At 44.4% G+C, this 25775-nt stretch overlaps 1 protein-coding gene across 1 annotated transcript in view; it reads right to left on the bottom strand.

Moving 5' to 3' along the window:
• The window catches only part of IGF2BP3 (insulin like growth factor 2 mRNA binding protein 3), a 187652-nt gene that overhangs the window by 79757 nt on the left and 82120 nt on the right, over positions 1 to 25775 (bottom strand). Inside the window, exons 4-5 of the mRNA XM_074984636.1 lie at positions 14329 to 14380; positions 14176 to 14239 (exon numbers count right to left, since the gene is read on the bottom strand). Coding sequence (XP_074840737.1) covers positions 14176 to 14239; positions 14329 to 14380 — 116 coding nt within the window. The remainder of the gene's footprint in view (positions 1 to 14175; positions 14240 to 14328; positions 14381 to 25775) is intronic.

The following is a 25775-nucleotide window of genomic DNA, read 5'->3' as shown; positions in this document are numbered from 1 at the left end:
CTGCACTGCACATGTTCCAGTCTGGGGCTGAGCAGAACTTCCCCCTACAGTTGACATTTTGAGGTGCTCTAGGCTACGCCAGGTCCAGGCACCCAAACTGAGAGTAGAGAGACCGGCTCTACTGTCTTCTCAAAGACCTCCCTGCTGGAGTAGGCTGTGTGGAGAAAGCCATCTAACAGGGATAAGAACATAAGAATGGCCATACTGGGTCAGACCAAAGGTCCATCGAGCCCAGCATCCCATCTGCCAACGGTGGCCAATGCCAGGTGCCCCAGAGAAGGAGAACAGAAGACAATGATCAAGTGATTTATCTCCTGCCATCCATCTCCTGCCCTTGTTATGAAGGCTAGGGCACCATACTTTACCCCTGGCTAATAGCCATTTATGGACCTAACCTGCAAAAATGTATCAAGCTCTTTTTTAAACCCTAATAGAGTCCTGGCCTTCACAGCCTCCTCGGGCAAGGAGTTCCACAGGTTGACTGTGCGCTGTGTGAAGAAAAATTTCCTTTTATTAGTTTTAAACCTACTACCCATCAATTTCATTTGGTGTCCCCTAGTTCTTGTATTATGGGAAAAGGTAAATAATTTTTCTATATTCACTTTCTCCACACCATTCATGATTTTATATACCTCTATCATATCGCCCCTCAATCGCCTCTTTTCCAAACTGAAAAGTCCCAGTCTCTCTAGCCTCTCCCCATATGGGACCCTTTCCAAGCCCCTAATCATCTTAGTCGCCCTTTTCTGAACCTTTTCTAATGCCAATATATCTTTTTTGAGTTGAGGAGACCACATCTGCACGCAGTACTCAAGATGTGGGCGTACCATAGTTTTATATAGGGGAAGTATGATCTCTTTTGTCTTATTATCGATCCCTTTTTTAATAATTCCTAACATCCTATTTGCCTTACTAACTGCCGCTGCACACTGCGTGGATGTCTTCAGAGAACTATCCACTATAACTCCAAGATCCTTTTCCTGATCTGTCGTAGCTAAATTTGACCCCATCATGTAGTACGTGTAATTTGGGTTATTTTTTCCAACATGCATTACCTTACACTTACCCACATTAAATTTCATTTGCCATTTTGCTGCCCAATCACTCAGTTTGCTGAGATCTTTTTGTAGTTCTTCACAATCCCTTTTGGTTTTGACTGTCCTGAACAACTTGGTGTCATCTGCAAACTTTGCCACCTCACTGCTTACCTCATTTTCTAGATCATTGATGAACAAGTTGAACAGGATCGGTCCCAGGACTGACCCCTGGGGAACACCACTAGTTACCCCCCTCCATTGTGAAAATTTACCATTTATTCCCACCCTTTGTTTTCTGTCTTTTAACCAATTCCCGATCCATGAAAGGACCTTTCCTCCTATCCCATGACCACCTAATTTACATAAAAGCCTTTGGTGTGGGACCCAAGAAGTCTCAGATTGAGATCTACAGCAGAGAGACCCAAAGATAGATATCTGTTAATTTGGGTGCTCAGTCTATAAAAACAGGGATAACACCACCACCCTCCCTTACCTCATGGGGGTGTTATGAAAATAAATTAATATTCGTGAACAGTTAGGATGTTCTATCGTAAGGAACGTTACAGAAATCTGAAAAAGGACATTAGCAATTATGTCTTTAAAGACAGGATTTGAACAGCACGCAGTAAGGCACAGGCTGCACATTGACCAGCTGCCCATTAACTGTCCACCATCCATCCTCTGCATTGAATGAGGCAGGTGCCCTGCACAAAAGCAGCATATCACCATGGAATTGAAGACTGTAACATAAGGCTAAACTAAGATTGCACAAGCAACCTTTAATTTTGACATTCCCAATTTCTGAATGAGTTCACTTCATTATCTTAATGTTTTTTAATATATTTTGTGTATAAAAAGAAGAGAGGAATGGAATGGAATACATGTATAGAGCTCTGTAAGTCCACGGATATCCGCAGGTAGCTGGATCAGCAGATGTGGATACAAGTTTTGACTCACTTTTGCAGATGAGCATACAAACTCTGCATCCATGCAGGGCTCTAAATCGGTAGTTTCCAAAACGTGAAAGGCCCATTTCACACACCCCTATACCTTGTTCTTTCCCACATTTGCTTGCTAAGCTCACACACTGTCCCCCTCTAACCATCAAATAAAACATTTCAAGCTGCTTTTGCTTCAAAAAAAATTTATTAGAGATTTAGTATTAAAACAGAATATGGAGAAGAGGAAGGTTATTCAGCATAACCTATGAGATATAAAAGTTAACTTGCTAAGAAGTGAGTGTCTTCCTGCATTAGAATTAAAGAAATATTAGGTATGTCATATTTTCATGCAAGTTCTTGGTTTCAAGTCAAATGAGGTAAGTCTTCTTATGCTCTTCTCAGCTGTCAAGGCAAATGCGTCTGCTGTTCTGTCCCTCTCATGCTGTGGTAGGCTGAACAATATTCTTAACTTCTCAACACAACACCTCTCTCTCTCTTTCAGGTTTGATGTTTTATAATTAAACAATTCTTCACTGGTGTTCTGATGGCACCAAAGACCACGTGGGAAAGGCATTTCACTCTCAAGCTCAACCCATGTCTACAATACAAAAATTTTCCAGTGGGCACATTCGCGTGAATGTCTTGGATAGCAGCATTTCTTTAACATAATATCATTCTGTGTCCAAGTACCTGTATTTCTGTCATGAGTAGTTTTCAATGTAAAAAACAAAAAACACTATAGAAATAACTGACTATAATTACCCCAAACTCAGGATTTTCAGTTTTGTTCCCATAGCAACCTTAGTTCTGCCCCCTTTCAGGAGGCATTGCAACAATATTCGACATGCTCAAGAATTTCTGCAGTAATGCAAAACGTTTCAAATGTTTACCTGTCATTAAAAAAAAATCTGGTTTCTTTGTGCTGAGTACTGTCCAATGTCAAACATCCCAATCAACACATTTGTTTCTTAAAACCTACATACTTCAGTGCATCTTTCAGATGTTAATTACATTTACGAGGTCATATTATATCTGAAAAAGGCATGCATCTTTAGGTTCTAGGCACTGAAGCCATAAATCTAAATCTAATCAGTTCAAAAAGAGCCAGTTGGTATTCATCTCCAAGACAAAGACAATAGCTAACGTCAATGAAATCAAACAATATCCCTTCTGCACCTTCATCTCCAAATATTCATTCATAAAATGACCCTCCTTCATAAAACCCCAGGGAAAGAGACGGGTTCTGTAGCATGCCTTGAGGGTTGTTTTAGACCAAGGACGGAAATGAGAGTAGGGTTCTGAAGCGGAATGCCCCTTGTTGTAAGTGACTGGTTGGAAGCTCTTGGCAAATGGGCTCCATTGCCCATGCTGACTGAGTGTGTGAATGCGACACAAGGAGGGACAATCTCTCAATAGACAGATCCCAAGCCACTTAAGATGTTTGTGCAATGTGTCAAAACCATTCCCTTCAACTCTAATGGAAATCAATAAGCCAACAGTGCAAGTTATGGCGCATTGGGCTCATATACTCTGATCGAGACATATTATTGAAGAGAGCCGCAGCATTCTCTGGATTGATTTAAGATATGTAACCCCAGGTATAACATGCTTCAATGCTTGTCTTGATACAGCCAATGCAACTATCACACTCACTAGGCTTGCAGCATCTGAAAGGAAGAGTCAATTTTCTAGCCAAATAAAGACTGAAAAATACAAAAACTAGAACCCAAACCACTTATCTCATCACTACTAGTACCCTGTGCTAGCTGGTGGGTATTCAACATTAGTTTAAAAAAAAAACAAAAACAAAAAAAACAAAAAAAAACCCCAGAAACACCACACATCCTCAGTCAGAAGGGTAGACAGAATATTCAGCCTGTCTTCTGACCACTTCCCCTAGGATACAAGTATCACCTCCGCTCCCTAACCTGTTCATGTCTCCATCGCACTGAGACACTGGCTACACATTTGACAGGACTAGCTAACGGGGGTGATCTAGACACAGAGCTGGGGACCAGCTCACGCATCTTCATCAACTGTTCCAGTGGCCCCATGTCAACATGGAACAAGAGAGGAGATCAGCTGCAATGCTGTGGAACTCCTAAGGACGCCACCTTTAGGAACAAACAGCAACGACCCACCCAAAACTGCTCTCAGGGAGCATGCACTGAAGGAGGAATGAGTCCCCTGACAGCAGCCCTATCCACTTTAGTACCAGCTGGATTTGATGTCCTGCATTTACTCAGATACTAGTTTCAGACTTCAAAACATTGTCCTTCTTGAAAATACTTTCTGTGGGTGGAAAAAGGGCATCAGCTCTCTCTCGGCACTGACTACAGGACAGCATTAAGTACAAAGAAGAAGTTACTCACTTTCACGCAGTAACGATGGTTCCCCGCAGGTGCTCCACGTAGGTGCCAGCACATCCTTACACTGTGGATGGGAAAGTTTGCAGAGCAGTGCCCCCTCCAACCCACGTGCCATATGTGGGAAGGAGCCAGCTGGTGATGTCATCACACTGAGGAGAGTGCACGTGGCACAGGTCTTCTTGGTTACTTTTCTACCTGAAGTTCTTAGAGACTCCAAAGAGGGGAGGAAGGGAGAGCTGGGAGCACCCACAGGGACACATCTCAGAGAACCATCGTCACTGCATGAAAGTGAGTTAACGTCTCCTTCGAGTGTTCCCCGTGGGTGCTCCACACAAGTGACTCCACAGCAGCACCCCTTTGCTGGAGGTGGGTATTCGCATCCTAAAGTGGAACGATGGAAAACACCATCTGCCAAGGCAGTGCTAGGTATCAGCCCTTTGCGCAGTGCATAATGCTTTGCAAATGTATGGTGTGAGGAAAAGGTGGCCACTCTACAGATGTTTATCAGAGGGACACTACCAAGGAAGGCAGCTGTTGCAGACATCGCTCATGTCAAGCAGGCTCTAATAGTCTGTGGCGGCTGCTTGCTTCCAAGTTGGTATGCAGTGCAAATAGAATCTGCAATCTGCGTGGACCGGCACTGTGCCGAAACAGATGTTCCAGCACAGGGCCCTGACTGTGCTAGGAAGAGTTTTTAGTTTGGTTTTATCAAGGTAAAAAAGCAAGAACACTTCTAACAGCGAATGCAATACAGCCTCCGTGGGAGGACTGAGGCTTAGCAAACTAAGTAAGTACGTAAGCTAGTTTACATGAAAATCAGATATGCATTTGGGGAGAAACTGCAGGTGTGTCAGTGGCGGCTGTTTGCCTCTGAGTTGGTGTGCAGTGAGTATGTAGCCTGCAATCCACCTGGATAGGCAATATGCCGAAACAGCTGTTCCTGCATGAGGCCCCGACCACGCCACAGAGAGTCTGTCCAATTATCTGGTTGCTTTAGTTCTCACAAGGCAGAACTGAACTGCCTGGCTTGCATCAAAGGTAAGTAATAAAACTTTGGATGGGGCCTGAGTACAACTTTGTCTCTGGTGAGAATGGTGAAAGGAGGGTCCACCATGGGGGCCACAATTTCTGGCACCCTTCTTGCTGATGTTACTGCCACTGTGAGAGCCACCTTCATAGATAGGTACTGTGTCGATGTAGTGGCTCAAAGGAAGGCATGATAAACGTATCTAAGAAAGTTTCATTTTTCTTTGCTATTTTTACTTTGTTTACAAACTGCTGTTTGTGTGTTTTGCAGGGAGTCCCCTCTTGTCAGGCAGTCTTCCTGGCGTGAGGAGATGCACACTTTCAGTTTGTGCAGATGAGCTGCCACTATTGCCAGTACCATGGAGAATACCCTCGGCGAAGCAGAGAGGCCAAAGGGCAGTACAAGGTACTGGAAGCGTTGTCCACCCACCATAAATCGGAGGTATTTCCTGTATACGGGCTGGATGGCCATATGGAAATACGTGTCCCGAAGGCTGAGCATTGTCAGCTGGTTGTGGTACTGCAGCTGTGAACCCTTCACCTTGCCATGTGGCAGGATATGTGTGCATGCCGATGGGGTCAAGTGGGGGGCTTTGTTGGACCTGCTATTTTGCCAGTAGCAGGGCGCGGTGTTTGTGCCAGCAACGCAACTGTTTTAGGTTTTTGAGCCACATTAGTCTTAGGCTTGCCCAGCCATTTGGTCTCTGAAGCCAGTTCCTGCGACTTCTGGGGCTAGTCAGGTGATGGCAGCCCCAGCAAGCTCTTACCCAGAACTCTCACAGGCAGCAAAACAAGCCTGGAGATGTGGGATCATCTGCTGTTGGGTGAGGGGGGGATTTCCCTGTTAGAATCTACATTTACATTCTTAGATTGTTCAGAGGTTGCATAGCTCACAGCTGGAACAGCAGCAGCTGCGTTATCTACTGTATCCGTATGTATGGCATAAGCAGGATGTGATTCTTACTTGGTTTCCATCTTACGCAGGGATCTGAATGCACAGCATGTCAAGGGTGGCAGAGGAATTTTTCAGGCAGTGCGCAGACGTGTGTGACCCCCTTTTTTGGGGGAGAGGAGTGTGTGTGTGTGTGTGTGTGTGTGTGTGTGTGTGTGTGTGTGTGTGTGTGTGTGTGTGTGTGTGTGTGTGTGTGTGTGTGTTTTTGTTTTCATTCCAGTCTTGCCTGATCCACCTTTGGAAAACCAAAAATGTGAAGCCATGAGGCTCTCTTTATAACCACTGCCCCGGCTCGGGAACATGCAACAGTGTCGGCAAACTCAAGGGGGGCCTCTAGGGCGGTCCTTGCTATGAGCAAGCCCTCATTAGTATTAGCTGTAAATTGCTCCTTTTATGATCTGGAACACATTCAATAAAGGTCAGCATTTGTTCAAATGTGTGCACATATATTTCACCAGCAATGATGTATCGTTTGATGTACACAGTGGGAGCAAAGCAGAGGAGAAGGCCTTTCTACCCATGCTATCAAATTGCCTCCTCTCCTTATCAGGAGAAGTGGATTTAGTTAGAATCTGTTTATCCCTCTGGTTGGCAGCAGCAACCAGGAGCGAATTAGTAGGCATGTATATAAAGAAGAACTCCACACCCTGCAAGGCAACGTGTTGTCTGTCTGTCTTGTTGCCCCCTGGCAAGAAGTGGCTGGTGTTTGCCACACAAGGGCAATGCCAATGTTACTGACAGCATAGGGTATGCTGGTGAGTTTATGCTGGGTATCGGACTATGTTGTTAGTGAAGTCTCTAGCATGTCAGCTACCTTTCTAAAGGGATATTGGAATAATTTGAAGTCATTGTCTGTAAAGGGACGTGGTAGCATCAGCGTATCCTCAGAGGCAGCACACTGTAATTGAGTGCGTGATGAATCACAGGAGTCATCACCACTGAACAGTTCATCTGACTCAGTCTGATCCTCAGGCACCTCCAAAGATGAATCTGAAGTGCCTCGAAAAGGGCTGAGCAGCACGTTGACATTATTGCTGCTGGTCTTTCCAAGAGGTACCCAGGGATCCCTGCTGGGCCAGGTGAGAGGCATGGACATACTGGGTGGTTGCCACTTGCCAGGGAGCCACTGAGGCATCACTAACTGTAGTGGTGCATCCCTTTGGTGACGGAGGGACGCCTAAGCGAGACAAAGTTCGACAGACACACCACTTCCTCCTCCCTGTACAGGGAGGATGCAGGGCTGTCATGTTTGACAGGTACAGTGCGGCCAGTGATGGACAGGCATCAGCACCCAAACAAAGTGGAAGCTTTGTGATTGCCCTTAACAGGTCCCAGAAGGTAAAAAGGAAATGAGTGAGGCACAGGTGGGAGGCAGTACTGCAGCTGCAGACACTTACCTTGTCATGCAACAGGATAAGCACACACGCTGATGGGGTCAAGCATGGGCTCTGTTCGACCTGCCAGTTTTGCCAGCAGCACAGCGTGGTATTTGTGCCAGCAAATCCCTGGCTTTAGATTTCTGCAGCCCATGTGGCCTAGGCTTGACAGCCAGGAGTTGAGTCTCAGGGTGCGGTAGGAGACAGAAGCCCCAGAAAGCTCTTCTCCAGACCCCCAGAGGAGAAGGGAGCCAGCTTGGTATCATGGGATTGTCCTCTCTTGGGTGAGGGGGATTCCCTGTGAGCATCTGCATGCACTCTCTTGGGTGGTGCAGAGGTCACAGCTGGAGTGGCAGCAGCTGCTTATCTGACATCATTGTATGAATAGCGTAACTGGCGTGCTGAAAAATACGGAAGCAGTCAAGCACTGAGGCAAAATAACTGCTGTGCAGCATGAACAGTGACACAAAATAGGGCTCGCTCAAGAACACCCTGTATGCTCAGCGACCCCCAGACCTCCTCAGGCAAATAAAAGACTCTAGCCCGGTAAAGAGAGGCGGTTGAGAGCAGTAAAGTACATGCAGCAACAGCTGCAATAAGCCCGAAGTACAGGGAGGGCAGCAGGGGGGAATTGAGGGTACCGGTCTGAGGAGGTCTCCTCAGGTGAAAGAAAATGAAATGAAAAAGCTTGTAAATAGCACTGCTCGGCAATGGAGTATCAGGCAGTGGTGTAACAGCCCTGTGGTCAGCCGTTGTAGGCTTGGGCTTTCCAGAATGCTTACACAAACTGGCCAGGTCCTTAGACCCTCTGGGAGGCTGCAAATGCTGCCCCAGTAAGTGCTGGTCTGGGGCCCCAGGCTGGGGGAACGGAGCTGACAGACTTCAGGGATCACCCTTTGTTTATATGAAGGGGATTCCCTGTTAGATGCTGAAGGTGCTCTCCTTTGTTTGGATGCAAGCAGCTGAGGCAGTGGGCACTGCCCTGCCCTGCCCTGCATCACCACTAGTGATAGTGGCCCAAGTGACAGTGAACTGCACTGCACCTGCCAGGCAATACAAGAAGAGAGAGAATGTGTGTCTGAGGCGCAGCTTGGCAGTCTTCAAGAAAATAGCGTTTGGGAGGAAAAAAAAAATAAAATGGCTGTGATGTGTAAAATACTGAGACAAAACAGGGCTCACTTAAAAACATCCCTTGTCCTCAACAACTCCCTCTTCAGGCAAATTAAAAGGCTCCAGCCTGGTAAAACAGGCAAGCAAGAGCTGTAAAATATGTGCAGCAGGAGCTGCCATAAGCCTGAAGTAAAACAGAAATAGCTGGGGAGAGGAAGGGGTTGACACGGTTGCCTCAGGTAAAGAGAAAAAAAATGGAGCCGGATGCTCGGGCACTGAGGCAGAGCTGGTAGGAGCTGCTGGGGGAGGAATGGGTAGCTCTTCCGAAGACGACTCCTCAATAGCGCCAACTGATGTGGCTACTTGGTCTCTGCCTCAGTTCTTCTGGTGGAGGTGGACCTGCATTTCCTCACAGCACTAGATACTGATGGCACTGAGGAACATGGCGCTGGTGGAGGCACATGTTGCTTCTCAGGAGCAGATACACCAGAGGTGCCCGTTTGTGTGGGTCACCTGGTCCCTCCCTCTGATCTCCTTGCTGAAGGGGGACCTGCATCTCTCTATGGTACCCAACATGGGAGGCACTGGAGAATGTGAGGTTCCCAGCAACTCAAGAGAGCGATCCGGTGAGGCCGTCACAGCCTGGGAGCCTCTGTAGGACAATGTAGCTACACTGTCTGAGGGCTTTTGCTACACCTGCACATCGTTTGCTGTGTTCCTGAACGAAAGGGACTTTTGCCAAAGTATCACTTGTAAATCGCTTGTAAATGGCAATGGGGGCACCTAGAAATGCTGTGAGATTCTCCCAAACACTCGAGACGTGAGGCATGTCTGTCAAACATGGGCACACCGCCCCTGTAGATTCAGGCATTAAAAAGAAAAAGTGGGCGCTCTTTAAGAAAAAACGTTGTAAGAAAAAACTGCTGCCACAACTCTGCAGCAGCTGCCTTGTTCGAGGTAAAAACGATTTAAAATAACTACTAATAATATGAGGGAAAGGAAGGAGGCTAAGTGAAAATTCCCAGTTCTTTTAGCCAGGGAAAAAGAGCTGCTCTGTGCCCATCCACAGCTAAGGAAGGTAGAAAGGGAACTCAGGATAGCTGTGCTGTGCACTCTCTCTTCAGTGCAGCAACATCACCTGCTGGCTCCTATGCACAAGCGACACATTGGGGGGAGGAAGCGGGTCTTTGCTCTGCAAAGCTTCTGATGTACAGCACAAGCATACGATGGCACATACATGGAGCACTTGAAGAACACCAAGGTATAGGCTGTGCTGTCTGATCACCACCTGAAGAAAAAGCTTGGCAATTTTCTATATATTTTGATATTACAAAAACAGCCTCAGAAGATCACTTCTGAACTAAGACATTTTATTTCAAAAGGATACCTTTTTTAAAGATTCTAAACAACTGTGAATAGGGTCAACATTATCTTAGTCTTACGTTGCAGCATTACCACCATGCATGCTGCTACATATGGCTGCTAATATGCTCTTCAACAAAGCAATGCACCATAAAATTCATCTATGGTGTAGGCAAATTGTACTACAACCGAGATACGGCCAGCTGCACGTGTTACTCTCAGCCACAACTTATAAAGCAACCTTACTAAATGTTAGCTGTACATTTAATTGGGGCATCTGGGAGCTACTCCAATAGCATCAGGATAGAGGCCCTACTATGCAAGGCACTCTTGAAATACATAAGACAAGGTCTCTACTCAAAGCGGTTTGCCATCTAAGAGCTATACTTAAACACATCTTTAACACAAAATATCAGGTGCGGAATCCCAATTGTCATAAGCTGCTTCACAAAGCCCAGTTCTCACTCATGCACACCAACCACCATTATATTAGTGAAATCAAAACTCATTAACTTCACAGCCTTACTTGAACCTGTTTCAAGTAGCAAACTTCATCTGTGCCTCAAAATCCAGCCAACTTAAACTCAACATCAATCGCTAAGAGAGAAAAACCCTATTTGCCCTTTCAGTCAATTTTTATGACTGAGGACCCACAAAGTTCCTCCCCCCCTCACCCACACACAACCCTTCTTGTTTGTGGTCTCTAAAAGATGAGTTCATATCCAACTACCCAAGCACAGCTAAAGGCTTAACCACGCTTTCTATCAGAAATCTTAACCCCCGCATTTATAGTTTGAAAGTCCACATCTTAACATCCACAACATATATTGCCTTTATTCATTTGCTCATTAGGTTTCGATTAAATGCAAATATGCAGAACTATCCTAGAATAAGTTTCACACACACTCTTTCATTAGTCAAAAGGTTCCACCCAACATTCACTTCAGTCCCTTCTCCAAAACGTGTTTACCTCTAGCTCATCTGCTTCAAACCAGCTATTTTCATTATTTGTTTTCCTCTCTGGGTGCATAACAAAGTTTGTGCTTGCAAGGACCCACTGACTGGCTGGTTTATCATTGTGCCTACTTGTGATTAACTTTAAAAATTGTATTTAATACATCTACATTAGAGCGGATCTGTCTGTAGTCCGTTTGTTCAAGAACTTCTAAACTGTAGGAGGCAGGACCACCAAATTTTGTAGGCAGCTTCCTTTTAACTTAAATAGTAAGGTCAGGGTTTGGCTACACCAAAGAAACAGGAAGTGCCTGAAATCGGATGGTTTTCCAGAACATGTAAAGGGAGGGACACAGAGAGGGGAGACAACATAGTTCAGACTCACCACTGCAGGCGGCGAGAACACCGAACATCTATTCAGTAAACCCTGGACTTATGCAGGGGTTTCCATCTTGCACAATCCCACGTGAGTCAAATTTCGCACAACTTGGGGGAGCCAGGAAATTGACCAGTGCAGCAGCGCCGGTCAGTTTCTTGTCTCCTGTGAGTGGCAGGCAGCCAACAGCCTGGCTCTGGGCTGTCCACTGCTCACAGGACAGAGAAAACTGACCAGCGTCTCCACTCCTCTCAGGGGTGGCACCCTGACTCTTCGCTCTGCCACCCCACTCCTCTCAAGGGTGCCAGCCAAGAGTCAGGCTGCTGCCCCTGACAGGAGCAGTTTCCCACTGCAGCCACTCCAGTCAGTGGCACTACCCAAGAGTCAGGTTCTCAGCGGATGCCACTGACAGGAGCAGGAAAACTGACCAGAGCTAGTGCCCTTGTCAGCTTCCCGGCTCCAGCGAGTGTAGTGGAGCTGGGAACCAGGCAGCAGCCTGGCTCCCCACTTCTCCTCTACTTGCACAGCTGGGAAACTGCCCAGGCCTCGCTCCCAGCTCCCCACTGCTTGCTAGAGCCAGGAAACTGACCAGTGAAGCAACGCTGGTCAGTTTCTGCACTCGTCCCTGGCAGCAGCCTGACACTCTCTTGCCCCAACAGAAGTGGTGTAAGTCAGGCTGCCACCCCTGACAAGAGCAGTTTCTCCACTGCTGTCAGTGTCAGCATCTCAGCTGCCACTCTGATAGGAGCTGGGAACCTGACCAGCACAGCAGTCGCGTTAACCTGAGATACGCACAACAGCTCGAGTGCGTGTATCTCAGGGGTCTACTTTACTGCAAAGTAACCACTGGGGAGAGCTGCAGCAGGAACACAGTGGCCAGCTGGGAAGAGGGTTCCCGGCCACAAGAAAGGGTAAAGTGCCCCCTGGCCCTTGGGTGCAGCACTACGGTAGTGGGCCAGCAGGTCATCCCCATCCCCCACAGGGCCACCACCCCCATGCACATAGCATAGCGCGCGCGCGCGCACGCACGCACGCACGCACGCACACCCCCCAGCAGACAATGCAGTCGAGAACCGCAGCCCAGCCACCACTCCCTGCCCATGAGGAGGCTGTGGGGGCCTATGAACTTGCTCTTCTTCCCTGACTAAGGAGACACCAGGGCTGGGAACCAGGGCCACCTTCCCCCTCCCCCAAGGAGTTACTGGGGCCAAGAACTGCTGTCTTCTCCACCCCCTCCCCTCCCACTCCCCCAGAGAAGACGACACTCCCACCATCACCACCTTCACTGATGCAAGTTGCCCCGGAAAGCCCCCCATGCGTTAAGTCCTACACCCTGCACCTTCCTGCTCTGACTCCTGCATCCACCCATCCTAAGTCCCACCACATACCCAACCACCTACTCTGACCCCACCACCACCACCACCTGTGAGACCTCAATGTGTGCCCTAACTCTTCCACCGCCATCACCTGCCCTGAGCTGCTCAGCCCCTGCCCTCAACTCCAGGAACTTCTACCCTCTGCCCACCCTCCTGCACCCCCGGCCCCTGGCCAAAATGCCCCCTGCCCAACCGAGTCCTGCTCTGACTCCTGTACCACCCAACTTCCTGCCCTGAGGCCCCCCCCACCACATCTCCCAACTCCCTGCCCTATGCAATCAATCAATCAATCATTTAAAGAGCATATATATTTTCCTTTTAAAGCTCTTTCCTTTGCTACTAAATATGAATAAAAGTTACTACAAAACCATTAAAACAGAATTGCAAGGCAAGATGGACTCCTAAAAAAAAAGAACAAAATTTAAGAGCATATTCACGCAGAAGCTCAAGCTCTGCGTCGCTGATGCTCCTCCTCTTAAAGGAAAAACACTTGTCACATGTTCCACAAGCAATATTAGCTTAGATTGCATTAAGTAGCAGAAACATTTTTTAAAAGTCTGTGAAACAAAATGGATTTTCAGAATTATGGGCTGATGGTACTTTAAATACTGCAAGAATAAGAGTACATCTCAACTGCTGCTTTTAGCCAGCCACAAGGTGGCAGGAATTTCAAAGCAAAAAGAGCCCAAAATTTCCCTATGTTTTTGTACTGTTGTGGTTAAGAGAAGAGAGTGAAAGAGCACGCCTATGCCCCAGATACGAAAATGGAATATCTGAGATATTGCACAAAAGACACTTCGCCACCCATCTTGGGAAGGCAAAATTATACATTCATTAGTATGCCTAATTTAATACAAAATGTTAATACAAAGATAATCTTCTTCCACCCAGGAAGTGAAATTATAAAAAAATAATTTAAGAATAAAATGACAAAAGACACTGAAAACGGAAGCGCAAAACCAGGTCTTTAGCTTTACTAAGAGAGTTTTTAACTTGAAGAAGCCTGATCCAAAGCCCACAGACATTGACAGAAAATGAGGTTATTTATTGGAGTCAGTGGGATTTTGATCAGCTCTTAAAAGGAAGACCTGTGGTCAATAAATCCGGTTCTGAATTCACATGCCTTCAGGATTTCAATTAAACAAAACAGAAGAGAAAGTTGGTGAATTGAGGAAAAAAGGAACAGTTTTCCTAAGCTGAACAGACAAAAATATACAAACTACTTTACAAGCAAGGTATGCTAAGATCAGATTTATTGAGTTAAACTATAAAAAAAGTGAACAAAAATATACTTACTGTCTAGCCTGGTCCTTATTGGCATATGTTACATTTACTACTGCAGTCTCTGTGTCAGTGTTCACTAGAGGGGAAAATGCAACAGAAGAAAAATTAAATTTGCTTCCCACTCACTTCCCTCTATGAATCTGAAAACAATCTGAATAGGTGTACCTTGCTCACAGTTCTCCACTGTTCCATACTGAGCTAACAAACTATCCAGCACCTATCAAAGGGAAAAGAAATAGCAAATTTGAGTTTCAAAATTTCTTGTCAAAAAGATACCACCTGTCATTACATTACACACTAACTTAGAAACAGCAGAACCTCCCATTTTGGGCTTGTAGAATGGATATATTCAGAGAAGGGTGCATACAGTTTGCTCTTTTACTCTAACCAGCCCAGCAAGACTTGCATTCATTTTTATATATATATATTATATATATATAAAACAATGGTGGGGTGGGCATGCGCAGGTCCTTGAGGAGCATGGCAAAAATAAGCTGCTCTGCAATAGCTTTGCTGGGTCAAGTTCCCCATACAGATGATTAAGCCCTGGGTGACCAAATGCAACAATTACTTGACAACCACGTAGAAGTCACAGCAGCTTTGTCTTTTGGAAGAAGGGGAGGAGGAGCAACATGTATGGAGAAAATGAAGGGAAAGAAAGAATTCTAATCGTCTCCTTGTTTAATAACTAAAGTTTCTTTCAGAACAAATCACCTTCTCTGTAACCATAGTGGAAATATATTGTCATAATTTTGGAAGAGTGAAAAAACAGAAAATATCCCAGTCAGAAAAGTTTTCAAATATTTGGGAAAGCTGAACATCTCAGTCTCACTTAATACCAACTTTCCTCCATATCAAAATCATTTAACCTTTCCCTAACCTGAAGTTGTTTTAATTATTTTCCCCATTAAGAATCTGTTGAATAAAAAAAAAAACCCCAAACCACCCGTAGTGTAGTAACTGGTATAGACAGCAATTATAATAGTTCATCACATTTTAAAATTTTATCTCAAGTCAAATCTAAGCAGTTTGCAATTCATACTGAGAAACAAAGACTACATTTCCAACCTATGAGATACTGCATACATAATTTCCTCTACAAATATTCGCTCAATGCTCAATATGTAGTATAATCCTGTTAAGGGGAGGGAAACCATCTGATATGAAGAAAAAAATCCACATGTATCAGAATTGCACAGATCACAATTCCTGTGAATCTCTAACAGTCATAACAGACATATGCAAAATAAGTGGTCTTTAAAAAGTTTAAAAGGCATGGTATATTTAATGAGAAGTTAGAAGTGTACCAAAAAACCCTCAAGTACTTATGTACTGTAGACATTTAGTACATTGTAAAACAGTTCTGAACTGAATTGCAGTTTATTCCTCCCTCTGCCATTCATTAAAACAGGAAACATACAGACATGTGAAGTGTAACTTTCTCAGTCAAACACAAATGACAATACATTGTTCACCACATTTAGCCATGACGCATCGCGTTGAACAGCACTGTTTTCCCATACACTTTGTTTAGGAACCATAGGAGAGTTTTCGGACAGCATTTTTGTCCATTACATAATAGTTAAAAGTTTCAACTCTTCCTTTGTTCAACTAGACATTTGTTTAGTCTGTGAATGTAATTTAAGTTTGCTCCTTTTGGCTAGGGCTAGATTACTGAAAATTGTCGGCAAAAATTATGCAAATTGAACAATGTATTTGCTTATCTTCTGTCGACAGTTCCGTCGGGAGACGCTTTCCTGACCTTTCGCCCATCCACACAAGTCCAAATATTGGGAAAACCCTCTTTGTTGGCACATCCCTTCTTCCTTGTGGAACGAGGATGACTGGGACGTTAGCAGAAAGTTCCCAGTGAGGTACACTTCTGTGCCTGCAAACTAGACATAGCCTTTGAGGCATTCCTGCAGCAAATGGAGATTTCTCTGAACTTAGCTCAAGTTCCAAAATTTAAAACTGATATTTGTAAGACAGTCAAGTGTGAAATGCACTACCACTAAGCATCACTGATACTAATTCTTCCGGAGGGTTAAATAAAGGATCAGACATTTACATGGAAAAATAGTAATTGTAGCTAGAGTAAATGTAAAAGTATAATGGGATTTTCTGATTTCATGGTTTAAGATACAAACAAGCTACTGCCAAGGGTGAGAGAGAGAAACTCCTTCCCTAGATAATTTATGCAATAACTTAGCCACAATAAAAAAAGGTGGACTATCAGTGTCCCATTGTACTAGGCAATGCAAAAATACAAAAGCAAGGCAGGTCCTTGCTTCAAAAAGCCTCTAAGGCTGTTGCTAGGGTAGTAGTCTAAAAAGTCCATTATCTAATAATGCAGTTTTATTTTAACACCACTGCAGTTTCCCTGACATGACAGAACAACATAATAAAAAGTTACTATTCTGTTTGAACACCTTTGTTTAAAATGGAGGATTGAGGGCAGTCAACTCAAGTTCACCCAGGTCCAAATGAGCAGTATTTTTTAAGCACCTGTTTTAAGAACAGGACTAAAATTCCCAGCATCCTGGACAGATTTGCAGGAAAAAGTATTGCCAGTACTTTTGTACACTGCTTACATATGTGTATATTACAGGTGCATCCCATCCTAAAAATTTTTAAATATACACTACACTTCAGATCACCCCCTGCTTCTGGATAGAGGGAAAGAAGTCAAGGAGAGGGGGAAATGAGGTTTCAGAGTTACAGTTAATACATTTCATTTTAACAGCACATAACCAATTGTACTAATTTTTTTTACAGATACTGCAGTCTTCAGGGAAAAACCAAAAACTCCTTTTCATTTGAGACTTGCTTACACAGTGCTAACAAAACAAAGCAAGAACCCCCACACAAAAGGAGCTCTTATTCATTCTAAGAAGTCACACCACACTTAATAAAGATATCCACCCTGCACATTCAGCATCGTACGCGATTCACCCTGGTTCCTCTCTACCACCACTCACTCTCTTCCCTGTTTCCTTCTTTGCTGCCACAAGCAGGGACAAAATGAGTCATGGTATGAACACACTTAAGTAACCTGAGTTCCCTTTTTCCTCAAAAGAATGACTTTATCAAACAGATTTGAAAAGTTCCTTCACAGGAAACAGCTCTAATATCTAATATGCTTTAAGAAAAACAGTAGTCATGTTCATGGGTCAAAGAAACATGCAGACATGGCATTGTCTTCATTATAAATCTATTTTCTTGGCCATTTCTGTCTGAAGCAGAAAGGCATTAAGGATGATTAACACTGAAAGATTACAACTAATCAAATTGCATTTAACTGTATTAGAAAAAAATACCAACAGCTGCTGGAGTATCTGCTGAAAGAAAAAGAGAAGTAGCTCCTTTTCCACAACTCTTCCCAAAATACTCTACTCCCTTGTACTTACCATGCATCTGTGTACAGTTTTCCTACCATATATTTTTATATCAACACTACTAGCTTCTACTCTCTTCCCTCCTCTTCCAGGTTTACGTCCCACTCTGTTTTGCTTTGTTCCCCCACCCTTTATTTTTCATCCCTAAAACCCAAAGCCTGCCTCTAGTTCTGCTGTAAAACAAACATGTTTTGTTTAAGCTGCTCTTCTGCAACACTCTTCCCATGTACATCCTTGTTGGGCAATCAGAACAAAATTCAAAGCCAAGTTGGTGGTGCAGCCGCAATTCTGATGAGCAGCTGAAAAGAAAAGTTCATTTGTATAAATATTTAATCTAAGCAAGAAGAAAAAAAAAGTCATTCCTTCTCCTGCAGCCCTAGTTCCAAATGGGTCTCCCTCTCTTGTTATACAGCACAGATGTCTCTCTCACAAAAAAGCTGCAGCCTTATACTGTGGACTTTCATTCATCAGACTCTAAAAGCCAACTCTGACTTCATTATATTGTAACTGTACACAAACTGAGCCCCAATCCTGACTGCTTTAGGGACTGCCTGATGAGAAAATTTCTCCCCTGAGTAACAGTGTAACTCAAATTTACACTTCACAAATATTCCATTTCCTGTGCTGGTTTTGACTATTTGTTCATTCAAGAGATTCTGCTTCTAACTACATAAAGGCCGTGGCCACACTAATCCCTCCTTTCGGAAGGGCTATGGTAATATGGCACTTCAGAAAATGCTAACGGAGCACTGCAATTAATATGCAGAGCCTCATTAGCATATTGGCGGCCAGGCACACTTCAAAACTGCTGGCTTCAAAACACACACCACCCGGGGAGCTGGGGGCCTTTCGAAACGACCCCCCGATTTCGAAAGCCCCTTTCGTCCCATACCAGATCCCTATCCCCTTCCAGAGCTGGAACACTGCAAAATCTGCTGTTCACTGCTGTCAAAGCTCTAGGAGAGAAGCAGGGGAGTGGAGACAGTAGAAAATGCAGGGCTCTAGTGTCCCAGTGCACGAGAGGCATGTGGGGGAAGGGAGCAGACGGGGTCCCTCGGCTGTGGGTGGAATCCCAGTGGGTGGCTGCTCTGCCCAGTGAGATGGAGGACCACTCATGCAGCCTACTCCCTACTCTTGGCTACCCATTGCTGTTTTAAACGACATGGAAAAAAATACTAGAAAGCTAAAATCCCCATTAATCGGCATGGAAGCAGCTTAATATCATCACTTGGATACCACAAAACAGGGATGGGGGTTGGTGAAAACCCAAAGAACAGTGAGAAGCAAGACAAAAAGGCAAGTTTAGATTTAAGAAGTGTTGATCCGATCCACGCAAGGCTGATGCAATCTGAAATTCTGGCAGATAACATGCTGAGTGAAAAAATCTCAGAAACTGATCTTTACAGGCAAATGAATGGGAGAGATAGAGATGGACAAACTGGCAGCTCCCCTTCACCCTTTATGCAAAGTAAATGAAGGCTCAAACAAGTCCACAAAAATACAGGGTTATCCAACGTATCATCTGTCCAACTAAATGTCTCAGGATGGGTTACATTTTAGTTAATTTACCCCTCCCTCCTCCCCCCGCCCCCCCCAAGCCATCAATGTCTATGATTCAGTGCACAGGTTACCATCTGGGACTAAAGTGACCATAAAATAATGTGGCACACATTGGACCCTGCTTTTAAAGGTCAAGCCATTTCCCCAAGTGTCTGTCTCCCAGTTTTGATAAGTCTGGCCAGGTAAAGGTAACACCACTTGCAGCTGGGTTTACATAGAAAGTATTAATTCATGACTGTAAATTTACATCTCTCCTTGGGATCTCATGAGGAGAAACAGAATCCAAGCACTAATTCTCTACAGCTCCCACCACCTCACCTCTGTAGCATCAATGGGATCCAATGCTACACGTGCCATACATGCTGCCTGAATTACGCAGTCCTTGTGAGGGAATGAGCAAGGCGTGGGAGGTGGCAAATTATGTGGGGGTTCTAGAGAGAGTGATGAAATGTGTATCTTCCGCATTACTGACATAGCTGTATTTAAACAGCCAATAAAGCCACCTTATTGTGCTAGGTAACAATCCCATTTCAACAACTTCCTGGGAAGGAACTCAATATCCACTACTGTCAGAGACAGGATAAGGGCTTAGGTAGCATGTGCCTTGAACCAGTTTGGCAAATTTTGTACCTCTTTTCAATATGATATAAAGTAAAGTCATTAAAATGTTTGGTTTTGCTTATCTAACCTTTTCCATGGGAATTTTTGAAAACAACCACCACCACCACCACTTTTCAGTTTGTCAAAAGCTACAAAATGCTGGAGAAGTACAAATTTCCATTTTAAAAAGTCACATTTCATCCCTCTGAAATTTGAGCTGCTCTAGTTTTAGACTATAAAGATATTTGAGACCGTCAGATAAAAATATTACTTCAGTTTGAATACTCTATCAACCTAAGAACATGTGCCATATAGCACCACTGTAGCACCTACCTTGTTTCAATTTCAAACTTAGTTTGCTTTGTTTGTTTGTGTGCAAGGGAGGACATTTCTCCTTTCTGCCTAAGTTTTATCTTTTGCTTGCATGTATTCACATGTCAATTTTAAAACTTCATAAAAGTCTCACGTAAGGCATGCAGAGGCTTTTAGGCACAGAATGGCAACAACTGCAAACTGAATGAGATCACCATGGTTGCGAAAATATGCACTGTTTGCGCCTGTGCCATTTTCTATAGATATTAATTTTTTTTTCAATGTTATTGCTTTAAATGGTTTATACTAAACCTGAACTTCTTTTCAGTTTGAGTACATACATTTTGTTAGTGTAGAAAACTTTGAAGTAACAGGAGCACAAAAGTAAAGTTGAAAGCTTGAGACTACAGCAACTACAGGAAATTAGCTGCAACAGCAAAACTGGTTTTTGAATCATCTTTTGGAAACAAGCACTGAAAAGACACTTATAGAGTTGCAAGCACAACAAATGTGAATGACACCATATATAGGAAAAAAGCTTTTGAGAGTACAGCTGTACATTTGTATTGTGGAAACAACAACTTTTGCGACGGATACTGAGTAAATCTATCCTCAGGGTTTTGCCTCTTTTTCCAGCATTTATCATTTCCTATAGTATCCCCTTACAGCTATAGGAAAAGAAAACACTAATTACACTGGGGGAGTAGGTTTAGCTCACAATTTCCTCTGATAAAATATTAGAGCTCAGAAACTACACCAAAGCCATTTTCTCTTAACTGTGTACACTATACAGTCAAGATGATAGGCTTTTAAAGAAAAAGGTTGACAACTACCACTTCATAGGTAATTAAAAAATGCTCAGGCCTCTTTTCAAGCAAAACCTGAAAAGACATACAAAATTGAAGAGTGAATGAATTATATTGTTATAGAGCTTCAGTCATTTCAAAGCCTTCTGTACAATGTGTATTTCCTCCACGCATAAGCTGCCCTCCCAATGGGAAGCACTACTAAGGTCTAGACAGATATATTTAGAGAAAGTTTGACCTCCAGATAGCCAATCTCCAAAATGGAGAGGACACTGCTGCCTGCCTGATTTACGGTTCCATTGGGAAGATAAGCATGTGAGAGTGACTTATGCATTAGACCAGGTAGGAGGAACACAATTGGAATAATCAATTCACTAAGGTGCAACACAACTTGTGTGACTGCCCATTTGCTCAGTGCCAAACCTACAGTACATACAGAAGTGACTGCCCACGTACTTGGCTCAATCACCTAGCATCCAGGCATCCCACAAGCACTAGTGGGTTAAATCCCCACAACACCCTTGTGAAGTAGAAAAGTATTACCCCTAATTTACAGATGGGCAGTGGAGGTAACAGCCAGATTAAGTGTCACACCCAAAAAGTCACACAAGCAGGCTCTTGGTCACCCCCATGGCAATTCACTTCAGGTCTCTCAAAGCCCAATCCAGCACCCGATCCAGGGTGATCATCTATCCCTAGCTGGCCAGAACAGAGCCATTTCAAGTTGCAAGCCCAAGTTGGATGACTCCAGGGCAGCACTTATTCCCAACTTCTTGCAGCACTACTCCATGCCTGCCCAAAGCTCAGGCATAGCGACAGCCTCTTCTCGGGAGAGGGAGAAGTGAGGGAAGATGCAGTAGGGATTAGCCCACCTCACCACAAGGTCCCTCCCCTAGCCAGGCCAGAAGCAGTCAATATTAAGAGCCACCCAGAAAGCCCAGGATGCCGTGGGCTGCTTTAAAGTCCCAGACCCTGCACATGTCCTCAGCAGCAGGGACTGAGACCAAAGGCTACTCTTGGGAAGCCTCCTCCCCCGCTTCCCCCAACCCCTCCAGTGCAGAGGGAGGATCCAGGACTCCCCATAGTACCCAGGGCAGTTTCTGGTCTGTCCAGGGGTGAGACTCAGGGAAGAAGGAGAGCAAGGGGCAGAGCTCCTGCACGTCCCATTTCTGCACCCTAACCTTACCGACAAGCCCATGCCTCCTGACTGTTTGCCCTGGCCCAATGCTCACTTGGCTCCCAATCAGGAGCATGAACTCCCAGGAAACCAAGAACCTTAATCACTGTTCCGTCTAATCTTTCCCAGCCATGTGCAGGTTTTTTTTAACATCCGTGTACAGAACAAATTTCATGTGCACTGAGGCATGCGTCTATTGTGCACCACCTCCAGAAAAACTAAGCCTAGCTGTGCGTCACTCTGCTAAGCAGCAGGGTGGCATCTGTATCTCTCCAGAGTGGCTGCACAAACACTCAGCCTACTTGGAACACTGGCCCTTAACAGGGAGCTGGGTGTGAGATGCTTCATCAAATCACTCAGCCGCTGTGGTCTCTGGTATGTAGCTCAAGGATATGAGCAGAGCAAAACAGCAGAAACAGGGGTAGTAAGGGTGAGTAGAATGGAACCCCACGTTCTGACAGTCCTCAAAGCTTGGGGCCTGTGGGGCCGTGCGCGGAGCATGGCACGCCTCATGTTCTGTACGCACTGGCAGGCTTTCACTATGAGAGAAGGAGCAACAACAGCTGTGGCAAGCTACAGCCTCTATGACTGCAACAGTGACTGATGGGAAGCTGGGTCTGAAACAGTCCCCAGGAGAGAAAGGTGGTTTCTCCCTCCACCCCACATAACTCAAATTTTGCGCAAGCTGGGAGGAGCCAGGTGGCAGCCCAGCTCCCCTCTGCTTCCAGGAGCTAGAAAACTGACCAGTGCAGCAGCACTGGTCAGTTTCCCTGAGTGGCTGGGAGCCAGGCAGTCAGTTTCCCAGCTCCTGCAAATGGAGAGGAGCTAGGAGCCAGGCTGCTGCCTGATTCCCTGCCACTCACAATGTCGATTTGCATTAATGCAAGGAACATGTAAGTCAAAATCATGTGTATTGGAGGTCTACTGTATCAATGGAACTAGTGCAACGTTCTTCTTGCTTTGACTAAGCAACCCAACATCCAGCCACTCCCCATAGAATTGGGCTTCTTGCTCCCAGCCCCTTAGCAACCGCTGCAACTTGATAACAGACTCCCACCCTAGGTTGCTGGTAAATATTTTTAAAATCATAAACCCAACGGTTAAACTTCAGTCTGTGTTTCACTTTTACTGGGACTTAACAGAAAGCTTCTAGTAACATTACTTATTCATAGATTCCAAGGCTAGAAGGACCCCCTGTGTATCACAGGTCATAGAGCTCACCCCAAATGATTCATAGGAGAACACCTTTTAGAAAAACAGCCAATTTTGATCTAAAAAAGGTCACCAGTGATGAAGAATCCACCACCATCCTTTAAATTGTTCTAATGGTTTGTTAACCCTATTTACAAATGTATGTCCTATTTCCAATTTTAATTTGTCTATATTCAAATTCCAGCCACGAGATCATGTTATTCCAAGTCTCTGCTAAACTGAAGAGCCCACTATCAAATATTTGTTACTTTAGGTACATGTATAGACTAATCCAGTCACCCCTCAACTCTGTGACACTAAAATAATTGAGCTCCTCAAGTCTATCACCTTCAGACATGCTTTTTAACCCTTTGATTATCCCCAAGGCTCTTTTCCGAACGCTCTCTGGTTTATCAACATCTTCCTTCCACCAGGGACACCAGAATTGGATACAGGGTTTCAGCCAGGGTTGCACCATTGCCAAAAACATAGGTACAATAACTGCTCTACCTGCAGGCAAGATTTCTCTGTTCCTTCATCCAAGGAGCGCATTAGCCCTTTTGGCCACACGTTGCACTGGGAGCTCATGGCAGCTGATCAGCCACTATGATCCCAAAATTTTTTTCAGACTTGCTGTTTCCCAACATAGCATTCCTCATTCTAGAGGTATGGCTTAAATTGTTTGTACCCGGATTTATACACTTAGTTACATTAAAATGCCTATTTAGCCCATCTTGGTATACCGAGTTTGCCAAGAGAGTGATTCAGAACAATCTCCATCACTCTTCTAATTTAAATCGCTTGCAACTACCCAGGATTACTATGTTTTTTTCCAGGGCATTCATAAAAATGTTAAATAGCATAAAGACAAGAACAGATTCCTATGAGGTCCCAGAAGAAAGAGCCCTGCTTAGTGATGATTCCTGATTCACTGCAACATTTTGAGACTTGCCAGGTAGCCATCTTTTAATTCATTTTGTGTGTGCCGTGTTAATTTTGCATCTTTCTAGTATCAGTCCAAAGATTACGTGGTACCCAGTGAAATACCATAAAGAAATCTAACAGAATACCTCAAAACCTCTGATGAAGTGGGTCTTTGGCCCACGAAAGCTTATGCTCCAATGTATGTTAGTCTATAATGTGCCACAGGACTTCCTGTTGTTTTTGCTGATACAAAGTAACACAACTACCCCTCTGGTACTTGTTATTTAGTTCTAATTTACCCCTAAATGTCTCCTAAGGGTCCAGTAAGCAGTGAAAGTGTTGGTAATGGGCTAGACAATATTGACCTCCCGTGGTCCAGCAAATTCTCTTGTCCAGCACCAGTCAGGACCCGAGGAAGCCAGATGAAGACGGTTCAACCTGTATTGCCAACAATTAATTCTTTGTTAAATCAAGCCCTGTGCCAGTAGCTACACTACCTGCAAAGCCAACACTTGGAATGTAGCAGGGAGCTACACCTCCCTCTAGCAAGAGCAGAGACAGGTCACGGCTTGCAGGGAGTGGCTTGTGATGAGAGAGAGTGTCCCCTGGAATCTGGCACCTTGAAACCCCTCCTGTGACCCAACCCCCTGCCCAGAGCCCCCTCCCACACACAAACTCCTTCCTACAGCCCAGGCCCCACACTGCCTCTTATGTGCCAGGCCTTCACCCCCTCCCTCCCTCAAATCTCCTCCTCAAAAAGAATTTTACAACTCACTGGCTCTCTGTATTCCCCCAAATTACTGAATAAGGGGGGCAGGGGAAGAGCAACTAATCCCCATGAGCACTGTTAGCTCCAACTACTTATAAATGTATTCCTTTTAGTTAAGTGGTTAAGCTACTGCCAGAGACCATAAACGTGCATTGGAGCTATTTTTCTATCTTTGAAGAAAGATCTTGATTTTCCATATTCCAGACAATCCTAGATTTCTAGCAGATAGGGCAGCAGCAAGCCCCAAGCAAAGTAAGACAAAAACATTCAAACTTAAACAAACAAAAAACACCCACACCACACAAGAAGAGTACCAAAGGAAACAGCCCTAAGATGTCAAAATGATACCAATGAAATACCAAAAAAAGTAAGCTAGCACAGACCAGAGATCAACGGAATGACATTTTCAAACCGTATTAAGTTATTTTACTCCAAAATTCATACAGATTTAAAGCGCAGGTTGAAAATGAGGGCATTCTGGTCAGTATATTCATTGACATGAATATCTGTGGAATCAACATTCAAGTAAAGTTTAAAAAAAAATACACACCCCACACAAAGCGAAACTTCTGTATTTATAAATGCAATTATCTGCACACCACAAGCCCGATTCTAAAGAGTAACACTACCCCAATACCACTTGACCCGTGTAGCCAGTCAAAACAACCAATAATTCAATACTGACTACTTGCAAACAACTTAGTGTTCAAAAATTTAAAACCATTCTGAACTGTTTGAGAAATAAAACCGATTGTTGCTGCAATCTGAGAAAGATGAAGTTACACATTTACACACTCCACTTTAGAAAAAAAGATGCCTGTTTCTACTTATGTAGAGTCATTTAGTTTTACAGAATATGTCTAATGTAATTGTGATTA

This window comes from Carettochelys insculpta, chromosome 2 (assembly GCF_033958435.1).
Source record: "Carettochelys insculpta isolate YL-2023 chromosome 2, ASM3395843v1, whole genome shotgun sequence".
NCBI classification, from domain to species: domain Eukaryota; kingdom Metazoa; phylum Chordata; order Testudines; family Carettochelyidae; genus Carettochelys; species Carettochelys insculpta.
Note: the sequence above shows the minus strand (reverse complement) of the source record. Positions and strands in the feature narration are given on the sequence as shown.